The sequence below is a fragment of the Ranitomeya variabilis genome, chromosome 1 (genome assembly GCF_051348905.1).
Source record: "Ranitomeya variabilis isolate aRanVar5 chromosome 1, aRanVar5.hap1, whole genome shotgun sequence".
In the NCBI taxonomy this organism is placed as follows: Eukaryota; Metazoa; Chordata; class Amphibia; order Anura; family Dendrobatidae; genus Ranitomeya; species Ranitomeya variabilis.
Genome location: NC_135232.1, coordinates 182,686,504 through 182,703,360, shown reverse-complemented (window position 1 = coordinate 182,703,360; position 16,857 = coordinate 182,686,504). Strand labels below are relative to the sequence as shown.

The 16,857-nt window shown below is 40.2% G+C and overlaps 2 protein-coding genes across 4 annotated transcripts in view; one reads left to right on the top strand and one right to left on the bottom strand.

The window, feature by feature from the left end:
* Window positions 1-5,955, top strand: part of LOX (lysyl oxidase) — a 108,663-nt gene extending 102,708 nt beyond the window's left edge. For both annotated transcript variants that reach the window (XM_077290922.1, XM_077290911.1), the window contains one exon: window positions 1,448-5,955. In XM_077290922.1, coding sequence (XP_077147037.1) covers window positions 1,448-1,454 — 7 coding nt within the window. In that variant the 3' untranslated portion in view covers window positions 1,455-5,955. The remainder of the gene's footprint in view (window positions 1-1,447) is intronic.
* Window positions 5,956-12,808: 6,853 nt separating this feature from the next.
* SRFBP1 (serum response factor binding protein 1) overlaps window positions 12,809-16,857 on the bottom strand; it is a 108,124-nt gene continuing 104,075 nt past the window's right edge. The window contains exons 6-8 of one of the 2 annotated variants that reach the window (XM_077290890.1): window positions 15,688-16,498; window positions 15,021-15,058; window positions 12,809-14,088 (exon numbers count right to left, since the gene is read on the bottom strand). In XM_077290890.1, coding sequence (XP_077147005.1) covers window positions 13,910-14,088; window positions 15,021-15,058; window positions 15,688-16,498 — 1,028 coding nt within the window. In that variant the 3' untranslated portion in view covers window positions 12,809-13,909. The remainder of the gene's footprint in view (window positions 14,089-15,020; window positions 15,059-15,687; window positions 16,499-16,857) is intronic. The other variant, XM_077290898.1, reaches the window with a different exon arrangement.

Sequence of the window (16,857 nt, the reverse complement as noted above, 5' to 3'; positions counted from 1 at the left end):
CAAAAGGGGTTGTATGAGTAGTTGACAACCCCCTTTAAGGTAATAGTAATATTTCAGAAGAATTCTGTACTAGGAAGTGCAATTGCACGCAATATGTGCAGTCAAAGTACTTATTGTGGTTGGACATGATATTAAGACTGAACTATACTAATAAGCACATGTGCTGCCTCCGTTGATAAGAGTGGAACGTTAAAGAAATTATACTTTGTGATATACACCTTTGGTGTGCTGTATATATAAAAAAAAGTCCAGAAAATTACACTTTCCTAAAAAGTAAGGCATGCAGACAGTAAACTGTAATTCATCCTTGCTAAGTAAAAAAATTATAACTGCAATATGGTTACCTGCTCTAAACCCATAGCCATTAATGCAAGTTCAGCACGAGTAGACATGAACCTACGTGCAATAACTACTGTAAGCACTGTAGGTATCAGGGAGGGGGTGCCAATAATGAATGAAAATATGTTATGACACTTATTAGAGCTGTCAAATATATTTTGGGATAAACAGAAATGAAAATGAAATCAGCAATAAGTTAAAAATGTTTTCTTGAAAGTGTCACATTTGGAGAATTAACATTATCTAATTATACATAAACGTGGGTGGTTTTCAATAACAAATTTTGCTGTCTTTCAGCATCCAGAAAAAAAAATAATTTAACAGCAGGGAATCTCAGTAAAGATATATATAGACATCCCATTACTGTTGCTGACTGTACTTAGGGTTATTGAATAATGGTGGTAAGTTTTTTTGCCAGTAAGTTGTTGTTATTGTCCCATCAGTAGGAATTATACATGATGGGTGCTGTAATAATTTTAGAGCCAATTTTGTGACAAAATTTTCCTTTTTAAATCTTTTAAGATGTTTTTCTCATAGTCAAAAAAAGGGTTTAGGGACTCTCAGGGTAGGAGAACCAGCAAAATATTTTCTTCCTCTCTTGGAAATATGGGTACATAAGGTTTTAAAGGACATTCACATTTTACTGCATTGACTGTTGTGAAACTAGAAAAAAAAAATCTAAAGTTGTGAGAAAACAAAACCACATAAAAAAAACAAAAACAAAACTTTTTATGACACTAGTGTCACTGGAGACATGAAATAATTGCCCTGGGATAAAGTGTATTTTTTGAAGTCCTATTTCCATGAACAAAGCCAGTGTCTTCCATATGAGTGTTTCTTTCTGGCACGCACAGAACCATTTCTCTTGTGCAGTTGTGAACGTTAAATTTCCATTTGGATAAAAGGAATTCATTCTGATCAGCTTGTGCTGGATATTACCAAATAGTTTCCATGATCTGAAAAACAGCATTACCAATTGCATAAAAAGTCAGGATGCCCATGCCAAGCCCCTTGTGGCATGTGCATATTTTAATGAACAAGTTGCAGACATTCCAGAAATTTTTTTCCAAGCGTAGGTTAAACCGTATTTTGTTCTTTCTTTTCACAGCTATTAGACTGCAGTAAAGAAATCCATTCATTCAAAGGTTCGATTATTCTGGAGTTAAGAAGTCGTTGGATGTAAACACTTTTCAATGGAAGCATATGGACTTTGACAAGAGCGTAACTGGATTTTTATCACATGTAACAAAGCGAGCGCTATTTTAATATATACAATATCTGGTTGATCTGTGTAGGAATACCGGTAATTTAATTTTTTTTTTCTGATACAAACAACATTTAAGTGTATGCTACAAATGATTTCTGTATCAATGAGAAATAAGACCCAACGTGTGTGTCTTACAAACCTAAAGACGTGGATTGTTAGTGATAATGAGTATTGTAACACTAATATGTACAACTGAGCCAGAAAATGCCATGTATTTAAGTGAATATTATGTGGAAAATCTATGTAGACAACTTAAAGTGGACCATAAAATAGAAAAGCAGCAGCCGACAGCACTTCAGATATTAGAATGAACGTTCTGGTTCCACTGGACCCAAATGGAAGAGTACATACCAAAAGATAGAGAAGAACAGCATCTAATCCAGGTGAAAAATTTAAATTAACTCTTTATTTTTGCCAAAATGCAACGTTTCGACCAATATAGGTCTTTTTCAAGCATGTTGTTCTTCTCTATCTTTTGGTACGAACTTAAAGTGGACCAGTCATCCATTCATAAAACTGTCAGTGGTATAGGGTTAACAGCAAAGTACTATATAAAAACATGAATTAATCATATTTGTATATTCTTATGATGGGTAAAAAATGCTACACTATATAATTTTCTTGTATATATCCTATGTATGAAGATGACATACTTCTTCACCATTGCACTTATAAGCTTCCTTAAGAATCATACTGGAGTGATGACTTTTCATAAAGATATTTAACAATTATTTTCAGTTATGTTCCTCATGCAAGTGGAGCCGGTAGTCAGAGTGATGGCGATAATTACATAATCTTACTCTGGAAATGAAGTAGTCAACAGATTGTGCTACTTACAGGAATGGACACTACTGAATTGGGCTTCCACTAAAGGAGAGATGTGGAAGTCGCTACCTATAACTCAATGTAATTGTTGTGCTTTCCGATAGATTAGGGCATATTTGAATTATGACAATCCCTTAAGATGCTAGTATATCTTTATAAATAGTCATAGTATGATCTAATGGTAAAAATGACTACATATGGTCTGCAAAAGTCCAATCCTAAATTAAGATGTCTGAATTGTGTTTACAACTGGGAAAAATTTTTGTAAAATGAGCCAAAATGGGCATTAATTTTACACCATACAGATACTATATCGTCATTGCTTAAGCTACAAGTGTTTTTTTCTAATACATAGGCCATTGGGCCCTTCCATGCAAACTGCAATACTTGCCTACTTGACTTTAGTTATTCGAGAGAGTTGCATCAAAGATCAATTTGATTAAAGAGGATGAGCTTGTTTATAAGCCTATTTTACAACTCCAAAAATAAAAACACAAAGTTCCATTGCAAATGGTCTAGATTACATTTTTGTAACAGCCAATAAACATGCAGTTGCAGGGACTTTATGATATTATTCGAGCACCAAGATACTCGGATAACACCCGAGCATGCTCAGATCACACGTTATCCGATCACGTTCGCTCATCACTACTGGTGAAAGATTCTCTTTAAGCTAAAAACTGTAGCTATACTTAATCTCTTTATCCAATGCTTGGTGACCGTGGCTTTCATTCCAAGCAAAATCCTGGGTGCAGACGGTATGGTGACATGTCATCTATGTAGACTGGGGTATAACAATGTGTTACAAGTGTAATGTATTAATGTATTCTAGCGTGGTCACTTGATGTGGTCACTTGATGTAGTCAAGATTAATGTTCACTCGTCAAAACGCAGCTCGATATTTTCTCTTCCAAAAGAGAGCAACTCAAATTTGCAAATGTGTTCCAAGAACAAGTATAGCATGAGGTCCAAACTTAATGCCGATGATATAATTTGACATAGGCTGCACACGTGTATAGAATTATACATCTCCAGGTATAGGGCATTTAGGAAATGATCAAACTTCATTTGCACTAGGATATTGCATGTTTAATCTAAGTGTAATAATAACGGATATAGTGTTGTAAAGAGTTAAATATCAACTAACAGATCTGATGCTGAAAGTGTGTGGTGTTAAGTTTGCCTTCTTTACAAGGTACTATTTTCAATTCTAAACCGAAAAAAATTAACTGGAATACAAGCTGGGACATGAACAAAATAGGAGCACGTTCACACCGGTCATCAAACAGACAAAACCAAAGACAGAAACAAAATAAACAAATACCCTGCTGTAAATATATCAGTAAAAGAAACGGTGCATATAAATAACATGTGGTACTTGGTAAACACCATTTCTGATAATAAAAAGCATAAAAGCCATCTCAGCTATGTCAAGGTGTACCCAAAGTCCTAACCTCTAATATCAAAACTTTACCCTGCGCCATAGTGACCTCCGGCTTATTAAAAAAATAAACAAAAAGTCCTGCTTAGCCCTTCGTTATACAGGACGTCACTATGATGCAAGGTTTTAATGTTAGAAGTTAGGACCATCCCGAATTTGGGTACACTTTGACGCTGGTGGGAAGGCTTACGTTTTTTTAAAATTCAAAAATAGGGTTTACCAAAGTACCCTATGTTATTTATATACACCATTGCTTTTACTTACTTACATCAGGTTATTTGTTTATTTAGTTTCTGTCTTGGGTTTCATTCCTAATCCTAGCCGGGTTCAGTCTTTTTAAAATCATACTCCAGTTTTTTTCATTTTTATATTCATTTGGTCATTAGTCCCCAGATTTGTATACAGTGGCTTGCGAAAGTATTCATCCCCCATGGCTTTTTACCTATTATGTTACATTACAACCTGTGTTTAAATATTTTTGTAATCAAATTTGTGTGTGATGCATCAGCCCCAAATAGTCTTAGGCTATGTGTTCACAAGATGCGTTTTTTCAGCTTTTTATTTTTTTTAATGTAAATTTTCAGCTGCGTTTTACAGTACCAGCAAAGTCTGAGATTTCAGAAATCTCATGCACACGGCTTGTTTTTTTCACCCTCAGTATTTTGTGCAATACTTTGGCTTTTGCAAAATGCAGCATGTCACTTCTGTCAGCGTTTCTTCGGGTGGCGCAAAAACGCATGTAATCGGTTCTTGCTGTGTTTTTGGTGCAAAAACCTGATGAAGTAGAAACATATTTTTTCATGCACTAAACTTTATCAGCATGTACAGGAGACAAAAATACCATGAGAAAACGCAGGAGAAAACAAAAACGCAGCACAAAAATGCAACAAAAACTAAGAAAGACCTGCTGTTTTGAAGAAAGTTTCTTACTGCTAAGAGAGCAGATTTTGTCTGCGGAAAAAAAGCATCAAAAACTCAACATGTGAACATAGCCTAAGTTTGTGAAGTGAGAAAGATGTAGGCATACATTAAATTTATGGGATCAAATAACTAAAATTGGCATATGCATATGTATTCATCTTTTGCTATGAAGCCCCTTCATAAGTCAAATGCTTAGTGTCTGCTCATAAGATCACAATAAGCCGTACACTCCATGGAGGTGGCCTTTATGTAAGAGTGGGCAAAAAAAAGGCTTTACTTACACACAAGAATTGTAAGGCTCATTTTAAGTTTGCTAAAATACATATGGAAGGTGCAGTGGTCAGATGAGACCAAAATTGAACTGTTTGGCCATCAAGGTAAATGCTATGTCTGGCGCCAAACCAACATAGCTCATCACCCAAAGACACCATCCCCAGAGTGAAACATGGTGGTGGTGGCAGCATCATGCTGTGGGGATGTTTTTCGACAGCAGGAACAGGGAAAATGGTCTGAATCGAGGGGAAGATGAATGGTGTGAAATAAAGGAATATTCTTTAGCAAAACATGTATCAGTCAGTCAGTGATTTGAAAGTAGGACCGAGGTTCACCTTCCAACAAGACAAAGAACCACAACATACTGCTAAAGCAACACTCAAGTGTTTTAAGAGGAAACATGTAATTGTTTTGGAGTGGCCTAGTCAAAGCCCAGACCTTAATCCAATTGAGAACCTGTGGTCAGACTTGAAGATTATTGCTGTTCACCAGAGGAAACCATCTAAGTTGAAAAGAGCAGGAGCAGTTTTGCCTTGAGGAATGGGCAAAAACCCCAGTGGCAAGATGTGGAAAGCTCATAGGAGACTTATTCAAAGCAACTTGCAGATGTAATTGCTGCAAAAGGACTCTCTTCATAGTACTGACTTTGGGGATTGGGATGGGAGGGTGAATAGTAATGCACACTGAAGTTTTCAGTTATTTTGTCCTATTTGTTGTTTCCTCTACAATAAAAAAAAGTTCTTTACATAAACTGATGCAAACCCTAAAAAAAAAAAAAAAATGTGAAATTCCAGGTTGTGAGGTATCAAAACACGAAAAATGTCAAGGGACTGAATATGTTTGCAAGCAACTGTAATTCAGATAACTATACTTTTCGTTGCATCCATCTTTAATCATTAATTTACAACATACGGTACTTCTTCAGTTAGGTCCTGTGATCTCTTGGTCACTCCTTGGGAATTCCGTGGGTTTATATTCCCTGAAGGGGGTCACTATAGGTCACTAGAACTTCCTGTATGAACAAATTGCATGGCAATACTGTTGAAGTTTCCCCACAGAGTGATTTGGAAAGAAAAAAAAAAAAGTTATACCTACTGATGATAATTCCACGGCTACTGTCACACACATGTATTGTGGATGACAGGTCAGCCTCCCTGACAGTATACCTATATTCTCTTAAATCTAGGGATAGTACTGAGAGATGGTACTGACAATCTATTCATATGATACTATGCTGACACATCATGGGATTACTAGTGGAGTATAGAGAAATCATATACAGGATGAATCAAGATGGATGTTGAAGCTAAATTATATAAATGTGCGTAATACACTGTCATTAGAGAAGTGTTACAGACAATCAGGTGGTGGGTACATTTAGAAAAAAAACAGGGAGTGCTTCTCTCATTAATGACAGCCAATAGGTCTTTTTACTGACCTGAGATGTAAGAGAATAGCCTCCCCATACAGGTGACAATCCAGCAGCTGCCGGCTGTACGCTATATTAGACATCTTGCTGCATCAGCTATGATCAGTGTTGGCACCGTCCATATCTGTTTAACCCCTTAGATGCTGCTATCAATAGTGACTACATCATATAAATGATTAACAGGGTGGGGGGGCACGATCTATATCCCCATTGACACCCTGAGATCACGATTGTGTGGTCCTGATTTTTACCATGGTAGTTCACTACCAAATTGCGGCCTTAGAGTCTGCCGGCTATAGTAGCCTGTTCAGAAGTTAGAGACATTTAGGTGGTAAAAATACACTTTTTCATTCCTTTCATGTCACTTTGCATTAATTCCTGAAAAGCACCTGAAGGGTTAATAAACTACTTGAAAGTAATTTTGAATACGTCAAGGGGTGCCGTTTTAAATAGTATCACTTTGTGGGGTTTCTGAATATATAGGACCCCAAAAGTCACTTCAAACCTGGATAGGTCCCTAAAAAAAAAAAAAAAGTTTTGTAAATTTCCTTGAAAAAAAATGAAAAATTGCTGCTACATTTTAAACTTCATAAAAGGCTAAAAAGATAAAAATAACATTTTACAAATGTTGCTGATGTAAAACAGACATGTGAGAAATGTTATTTATTAACGTTTTTTTCTGTGGTATGACTATCTGGATTAAAGGGATAATCATTCAAAGCATGAAAATTGCACATTTCTTTTTAACATTTTTGTCAAATTTCTGATATTTTCTATAAACACAATACATATCGATCTAAATTTGCCATTATCATAAAGTACAATGTGCCATGAAAAAAAAAAATCTCAGAATCATTGGGATCTGTTGAAGCGTTCCAGAGTTATTACCACATAAATTGACACTGGTCAGATTAAAAAAAATTAGCCCGGTCACTAAGGGGTTAATTAGCTTATGGCTATGTTCACACGGCTAATAAACAAAATCCCATATGTGTGTAACAGGGATGAAGAGGCATAGACAATAAAATAATATAAAATATATAATTTATTCAATCATACATTAAAATATAAAAAAATATAACCAGGGAAATTTCTCAAAATGAAGCTGGGAGTGAAAACAAGGGCCAGGAGCAATAACAGAAGGGCAATAAATGACTTACAAAACACCGTTTCTTAATAGGAGCTGGTGATGTAAAGAGCCGCTTTAACTAGTATCCATACTCAATACAGTGCATCGTGCTTTTAATATGTAAAGCAATATTACACGCGGAGCTCTAACCAAGATGCTAACACAGTGTGCAAGTATTAATAATATCCATGTGGTATATACATGCCTTTTACTGAACAGTTATCAACACAACAATTCAAGATGATTATAGTACTTACATAAATGTTTGTCCTGGCCCAGGGCACCCCTCAGCTACCCTGACAGTGCCGTTTCACCTAAATGGCTTCCTCAACAGGTGGCATGCCCCCTATTGAGGAAGCTAGTCAGGCGACATGGTGCTGTTGGGTATACCCCCTATTGATAAAGCCAGTCAGGCGAAACGGCGCTGTCGGGTATGCCCCCTATTGAGGAAGCCAGTCAGGCGACACGGTGATGTTGGGTATACCCCCTATTGATAAAGCCAGTCAGGCGAAACGGCGCTGTCGGGTATGCCCCCTATTGAGGAAGCTAGTCAGGCGACACGGTGCTGTTGGGTATACACCCTATTGATAAAGCCAGTCAGGCGAAACGGCGCTGTCGGGTATGCCCCCTATTGAAGAAGCCAGTGAGGCGAAATGGCGCTGTCGGGTATGCCCCCTATTGAGGAAGCCAGTCAGGCGAAACAGCGCTGTCGGTTTTGTTCACATGGTGCAGATTTCTTAAATCTGTTTTGGCAACTTCTTTTCATATATCTGAATTGATTTAGGGGGAGGCAGTCGGTATTTATTCGCCAAACTGAAAATACAAAAATAAAGGGGGTGACGAACCCGAGAAATACAGCATGACATTATTTTAGTACTCTTAGTAGTGCTTATTTTTTCTAGATGTGGTGCTGTATGGAATTTGAACACTTGCTGCTGGATTACTCGACGGCTGATCGCTGTGATTATAGATAGGTTATCATGGGGAAACGCTTCCAATAAAATTAAGTCTTCGTATTCAGATCTCTAAGTGTTAAAAACAGTTATGGTATAACTGCAGTGTGTGAACCAAGACAAGCTGAGCACACACAGGAACCAATGTTTTCCCATGACCTGAAAAATATTTTGTTCACCGTACACGTCCTATTTAATATGATTATGAAAGAACATATCCTTTTTGTTACCAGATAGTGCATGTGACATCACTATGCAGTGTCATACGTCGCTAAGGAAAAATGGTATAGAATGGTTTTGTTTCCTTGGAAGAATGTGTTAAATGGTGCTTAATTGTAACTTGAATTAAATCCATACAAGCCTATGCTACTTACACAGAGAGCTTTATCTTTATGTTTCTATACTGTAGATTTGGTGTTGACTTCACTTTGCTTCTGTTTCTTGTTTGCTTTTAAGTTGAACTTCTATTCAGAAATCTCATATTTATGACACGGGCTACTTTTCTAGCATACTTTCATATTTGTCTTTTGCCTGCCTCCACTCTGGTTGCAAATTATGTGCATTATGTGAAAATGACTTGAATAAAGTATTTCAAGTTTTCCATAAAGAACAAGTTGTCTTTTTTTATATGTAAGTAGAGGAGTAAAATGTGGTTTTCAATTTCAAATGTTCTAAAATCGGAGATTCTCGCCCTCTACAAGGTCCAGTGATGCCTCTTTGGTGCCGTCCTGGTCATTTGTTGACAGGACAACTGCAGCATGTGATGGCTACAGCCAATCACTGAGCTCGGTGGAGATGCAGACGTAGACAGCACGAGCTTCTGAGCCTGGTGATTGGCTGCAGAGGTCATGTGTGCTGCAAGTCCTGACGTCCCTGCTGCAGCCTGTCAACAAAGAAAAGCAGGGCAAGTATATGACCGCGTTACCCAGGTATTTGCTTGAATAATAAGAGTGCCATTTTATTACATAATTTAGGTTCAGGAGTCTACAGGGGGATTTCACTGTGAAATAAAAAAAATCAATTCACTTTTCTTCTCAGAACTAACCCTTATCTATATAGTGAATGGAAGATCAATTCATGCTCAAGACTAGTGATGAGTTGTTATCCCAGCAGGCTCAGATGCTAACCGAGTATCTTCGACATGTTCGAATAATGTGTTCGGGTCCCGGCGCCTGCATGTCTCGCTGCTGTTGGACAGACACAACACATGCATATATTGCCTGTTCGATAGGCATTCCATACATGTGTTGTGGTTGTTGAACAGCAGTCGCGGGTCTCGAACATATTATTTGAGCACACTGAAGACAATTGGTTAGCACCTGAGCATGCTTGGATAACAACTTATCCGTGCACGTTCGCTCATCACTACTCAAGACCCAAGTCTGAGCAGAAAAGCAATAGACAAGCTGAACAATAGATTCTCAGACCAAGGCCCCAGAACACAGCCTAACCCTCTGATGTTTTGGAAATCGGACAACCATCTCTCCCCTTTCAGATGCTGTTGGTGAGGGAGAGACAGATCAGGCAGCTTGAAGCCAAATGTCTTATTCTCTTGATTTTTCACTAGGTAAGGCTTTCTGACCACACCACACACAGAGAAGGGAGAGAGCCAAGCAAGCTTACTGGACAATTTGGACATGGACTTGGGATGGTCAAGCTAAAGAATGAATCAAACATCTAAGTCTCCTCTCACACTTATTCTATTCTCTCCAAAGGCAACATGTGAATGCTTACCAGAGTTGAGAATTTGTGCAGATCACAAGTACATGTAGTTCATAGTAGTGATCTCTATCTCCTCGGTAAAAAAAAGACTCAAGGGGGTGGTCGAAAACCAAAGTTTAATTTAATCTTAAATTTCTATCTAATGTAATATTCTAATCACTTTTCTAATATAGCTTACCGTATATACTCGAGTATAAGCCGAGATTTTCAGCCCAAATTTTTGGGCTGAAAGTGCCCCTCTCGGCTTATACTCGAGTCATGATCGGTGGTGGGGTCAGCGGGTGAGCACTGTCATATACTCTCCTAGTCCCGGCGTTCCTGTCGCTCCCCCTGCCTGTCACACTGTCTTCGGTGCCGCAGCCTCTTCCCCTGTTCAGCGGTCACGTGGGACCGCTCATTAGAGAAATGAATAGGCTGCTCCACCCCCCATAGGGGCGGAGCCGCCTATTCATTTCTCTAATGAAGCGGTGCCGGTGACCGCTGATAGAGGAAGAGCTGCGGCACCGAAGACCAGCTGTCCGGGGAAGGAGCGGGACGCCGGGAGCAGGTAAGTATCGCATATTCACCTGTCCTCGTTCCACACGCCGGGCGCCGCGCCATCTTCCTGGCGTCTCTCCGCTCTGACTGTTCAGGCAGAGGGCGCGATGACGCATATAGTGTGCGCGCCGCCCTCTGCCTGATCAGTCAGTGCGGAGAGACGCTGGGAAGATGGCGCTGAGGAGCTGCAAGCAAGAGAGGTGAGTATGTGTTTTTTTTTTTTTTTATTGCAGCAGCAGCTATGGGGCAATATTGGACGGTGCAGAGCACTATATGGCACAGCTATGGGGCAATGGTGCAGAGCACTATATGGCACAGCTAAGGGGCAACGGTGCAGAGCACTATATGGCACAGCTATGGGGCAATAATGGTGCAGAGCACTATATGGCACAGCTATGGGGCAATGGTGCAGAGCACTGTATGGCACAGCTATGGGGCAATGGTGCAGAGCACTGTATGGCACAGCTATGGGGTAATGGTGCAGAGCACTGTATGGCACAGCTATGGGGCAATGGTGCAGAGCACTGTATGGCACAGCTATGGGGCAACAGTGCAGAGCACTATATGGCACAGCTATGGGGCAATGGTGCAGAGCACTATATGGCACAGCTATGGGGCAATGGTGCAGAGCACTATATGGCACAGCTATAGGGCAACGGTGCAGAGCATTATATATATGGCACAGCTATGGGGCAACGGTGCAGAGCACTATATGGCACAGCTATGGGGCAATGGTGCAGAGCACTATATGGCACAGCTATGGGGCAACGGTGCAGAGCACTATATGGCACAGCTATGGGGCAACGGTGCAGAGCACTATATGGCACAGCTATGGGGCAACGGTGCAGAGCACTATATGGCACAGCTATGGGGCAATGGTGCAGACCATTATATATATGGCACAGCTATGGGGCAACGGTGCAGAGCACTATATGGCACAGCTATGGGGCAACGGTGCAGAGCATTATATATGTGGCACAGCTATGGGGCAACGGTGCAGAGCATTGTATATATGGCACAGCTTTATGTGGAGTATCTATGGGGCAATGGTGCAGAGCATTGTATATATGGCACAGCTTTATGTGGAGCATCTATGGGGCCATAATGAATGGTGCAGAGCATTATATGTGGCACAGCTTTATGTGGAGCATCTATGGGGCCATAATGAACGGTATGGAGTATCTATTTTTAATTTTGAAATTCACCGGTACCTGCTGCATTTTCCACCCTAGGCTTATACTCGAGTCAATAAGTTTTCCCAGTTTTTTGTGGCAAAATTAGGGGGGTCGGCTTATACTCGGGTCGGCTTATACTCGAGTATATACGGTAATTAAAAAATTCCCTTCCGTCCTCTCTCTCCTTCTCTACTCTGTCTTCCTTTTTTTTTTAAATTTTCTGCTTTGAAGAGTTTTGTTTAAGTATTTATCTTTAGTTATTCATTTATATAGCCCAGTAATTCCACAGCGCTTTACTTCTTATCTCAACATGCAATGGGGATTCTCAAATGGGACATCATCAGGGGAAATTGGCTGCAGCAGTCTCTGTCACCTCTCTGAAACTCATCTGTGGCTTCTGTTTCATGGGCTTAGTATGAGCTACATGCTTCCAGTGCTATATTACCTTTGAATGCGCACTGACATTGCGCTCCCTCGTCGGACCTAATGGGAAGTAATGAGCCAGCAGGAGAGCGCACTGTCAGTGGGCATTGTAACGGAGAAGTGGTGGCGAGCAGAGACCAACCCCAGCCGCTGAAAGTGATGTCACAGTAAAGAAGAACTGAGTATCTATATACAGGATATTACTATATGATGCAATAAAGAGATGATGTGTTTTCTAAGTATAGCAAGGTTGGCAGGAAACATTACACTGGCGGGCCCAAATGAGCTTGTCAGCTTTCACCATGACGTCAGAGGGCAGATTTGAGACTGACATCACTGTCCCTGTCTCTAGCAAGTAAAAAAAAACCCAGTCATCTGCAAAAATCACATTATGTTTATTAATTTTACTCACTTAGCAGCATTAATTTTGACCTTTTTCCACACATCTACAAGTCAATCTGCTCAAAGTTGGACAGTATATTCAAAGTAGTAGGTTCACTTTAGAAGGAGATAAAATAGTGATGAACAGAGAGATATTGTTGCATTGTGATGTTAGGTGCTGTAATAGAGCAATGATAAACAATGCATTACCATACTTTGCGCCTTTAATTTTAAAGAGAACCTGTCCCCCCAGGCATTTGTAACTAAAAGAGCCACCTTGTGCAGCACTAATGCTGCATTTTGACAAGGTGGCTCTTTTAGTTCGGGTCCCTGGCACTGCTGAAAGAATGGTTTTTGAAATTTGTCCCTCATACCGTGAAATCGCCACGGGGGCAGGTCTTTCCCCCCTAATCCAGACGTCTCCCAGTCCTCAATCATGGCCTCTGCGCGCCAGGCACCGCCTCCTCTTCCTTTGGTAGCGTCCCCAGCGCCTGCGTGGTAAGTTCGAAGGGCAGCGCAACTGCACATGCCCGGAAAAAAAAATAACAGCGCAGGCGCCAGGGACGCTAATGAAGGAAGAGGAGGCGGCGCCCAGAGGCCATGAATGACGGCTGTCGTGCGTCTGGATTAGGGGGGAAAGACCTGCCCCCTGGTGATTTCACGGTATGAGGGACAAATTTCAAAAATCATTCTTTCAGCAGTGCCAGGGACCCGAACTAAAAGAGCCACCTTGTCAGAATGCAGCATTACTGCTGCACAAGGTGGCTCTTTTAGTTTCAAACGCCTGGGGGGGGTGACAGGTTCCCTTTAATATAGTTTTCTTTTTCTGTTGGATTCCATACAAATCAAATGCAATGGAGATCACTGCAATCTCCATTGGGTTCTGAATGTACGAATGCATTCTCCCTAGAATCACTACTTTAGGCTGCTATATAGACTCCATTCTGTGTACATTACACAAGTAGAAAAAGGCTCAAACATTCAATGAAAAAAATCATAATTTCCAATTATCTACAAAATATCCCATTCATTAATTCACAATAAAACAGAAATATGTACATATTTTTATTACAATTATTATAATATAATTAAACCTAGTCATCGAATACTATCTTTTTGCCTTGAAATACTGCGATCTGAGACTGCTCTTTCCGTTTTCTGCTTGCTTCCCATGACGGGTGTAGAGTCTCATTTTCCACTTTGCTTTGCTGTTTAACATTTGAGGCTTTGACAGGCTGCGGTTTTCGTGACAAAGTGTTCGCCTGAGGAAAAACTAAAAAGGGAGAATTATTTTTTAATATGCAATAGTATAAACAACATTAAATGGAATCTGTTACGTCCCCAAATGCTATTAACCTGCACACACAGGGCTAATTATGCACGTTATTAGCATTATAATGCTGTTCTGCTGCCTTACTGAATGTGCAGCTATCAGGAGAAAACTAACTTTATACCTCCCGGGAGCCGCCAGCTTTAAGTGATACAGTCACCGCTCAGTACACAGTGCTGCGAGCGCTCCCTGCAACACGTCCGACTAAAAGCCGGCGGCTAAAGGGAAGAATAAAGTTCATTTTCTACCCATTTTAGTAAAAAGTGGCCGTACAGCTTTGTAATGCCAATAACCTTCTGATGCAGCCTGTAACTGCAGATTAATAGTGCTTTGAGGACATGACATGCAGAGAACCATAGTTCACCCCTCTTGGCTGTCTTATTTACAACCATTTGCCATTCTTGAACTGCCTGTACAGCTATGATACCCTAAAAGGGTTAAGCCATTGTGGCTGGGAAAGACATGTAATAGCTAAGGGTCACCGTTTCTCAGCCCATTTTCCAAATTCAGAGTCACTTGTCATTATATGATCACGGGGAGCACTTAAACCTTCAGTAAAAGTTCTGTAAATTAAGGCATTTCACTGTCTGAGAAGATTCTGCTTTGACTTTATATCCTAATTCATGTGTCAAGGCCTCTTAAAAGGGTCAATCTAGACTTATAGAATTGTTAACTTTCAAATGGTAGCACTAGAGACACTGATCTATGTGAAGAGGATATATGCATATTGCATTTACCAGGGAGCATTGGTGGTCTCCTTATGGAGAAACTTTACTCCTCAGATTCTTTATTCTGTTAAAAATATCTAAAGTTGGAAAATGATGGGCCAAATATTGGTTCTCGTCTACCACATGAAAATCGTATAAATCACATACCTGGTTTCTTGTTTCTGATTGGTGGCATTTTAGACTCTCTGTAAAGCAAAGCTTCATGTCAGTAGTTGCCAATATACATATCACATTAATATGGGGGTAACTGACGACTATGGTAAAGAAGCAAAGAAATGATCACACAGAAGAGAGATGGAGAGAAAAAAAGAGAAATAGAGAAAGCAAACACATTCCTACTGACAGCACATCACTTTTTTGGATTATCTGACAATGTCGAATATTTTGGGACAAATGGCCATTTCGGAATAGTTACTTGTCTCCTATTGCCATCGAGTAACGATAAGTATTCCTACGTAGAAAAAAACCTACACCAACATAATAGTTCCACAAAGTGAGTCTGGAAAAAATACGCTTTAGTCAAACTGATTTTTCAAACGAAGAAATACCAAAAGCAAGCTAAATAAAATATAAAGTATGAAACTAGCAGGGGCGTATGCTATAAAATCCCATAATCATTTTTCGGTTCTGTATGGACCTGGTAAAGCAATCAGTGTATAGCTACACAATGACGTACTAGTGTGCTGTGGTGATGATGTGGAGTGTGGAGCTTCTGCGTCTTGTGAGGTCAAGTGCTGCATGGGTGGTCTAGGAATCATTACACACTGTCCAGTTGTCACATTTTTGGTTTTTAACCCTTAATTCTGCATCTTACCTTTTCATATACGATGCCTTTGGTTTAGCTTGAGCTAATGATGTGCAAAAGACTGACTCCAGCTTCACATTCTTGGGGCCTACTCTCGCTTTCTGTTCTTCTGGTCCACTAAATGGAGGTTTCGCGATTGCCGGTGGGAGTTTGTCTTTCTTAACCTGGTCGTTGTTTTTGCTTGTTTTTTTCTTTTTTGTTCTTCTTACTTTACCAATAAAGAAGTCATCCTCGCTGTCACTAGCACTCTCCTCAAATCCAAGCGGCTGCTTTATAAACCTTTCTTCTGTACTGTCATCAAAGTATTCCTTATCCTCCTGGTCGGAGTCTTCAATATCACTAGAATCCGAATCATTTGTAGGTGCCACTTTTTCAGCAGGGCTCCTTTGTTTAATTCTCTTTTCAGGACTAGTTGGCATTGCATCTTTTCCTGAACTACTTTGCAACATGTTCTTTTTGTCAGGCACTACTATAATAGCTTGTAAAGCCTCTGCTTGTGGTGTGACTGGAGAACAGGGCACTTCATTACTGGGGTCTCTGGCTGCAAGATCTTTCTCATTATCAATGGTTTCTACTACAGGATTGTTTTGAACATTATTTTCCAGTTTTGTTTCCTGAATTTTCACTTTCGGTTTTGCTTTGCCTGGCTTTGGCTTTTTCTGTGCTTCTTGCTTTGGCCTTATATCTGCTTCTTGCTTTGGCTTTTTCTGTGCTTCTTGCTTTACACTTTTTGCAGGTTTGGAGGGTAAAGGCGGCTGTTTGGGTGGTGTCCCTTTTTCGGTATTGGTCATTCTTGCCTCTTTAAATGCCTTAATGGCATCTATAATAAGGGATTTAAGGAGTCGTGATTAGAGTTATGGTAAGGCAAGCAGTTTACAGTTCATCGGTGATTCAGTAATGGAAGCAGGCAGTGTACTAACCTAGAACGCCCAAGCTCCATCCTCTCTGACTAAAGTCACCTGCTTATAAACCGACTTGTTCTCTGTGAAGCCTGCAATGTCTGTGTCCTCTCCCTGTGAAGCCAGCCTTGCCTGCTTTGGCATCACCCTTCAGAGCACACTGCACAGCTGCTGGCTGAGCCGCACAAAGCACAGACCGGAAATCTCTGTACTCTGAACAGCCTTTAGCAAGAAGCTGGGGGTCACAACACCACATATGACCGCTCCGGAGAAGAGCAGA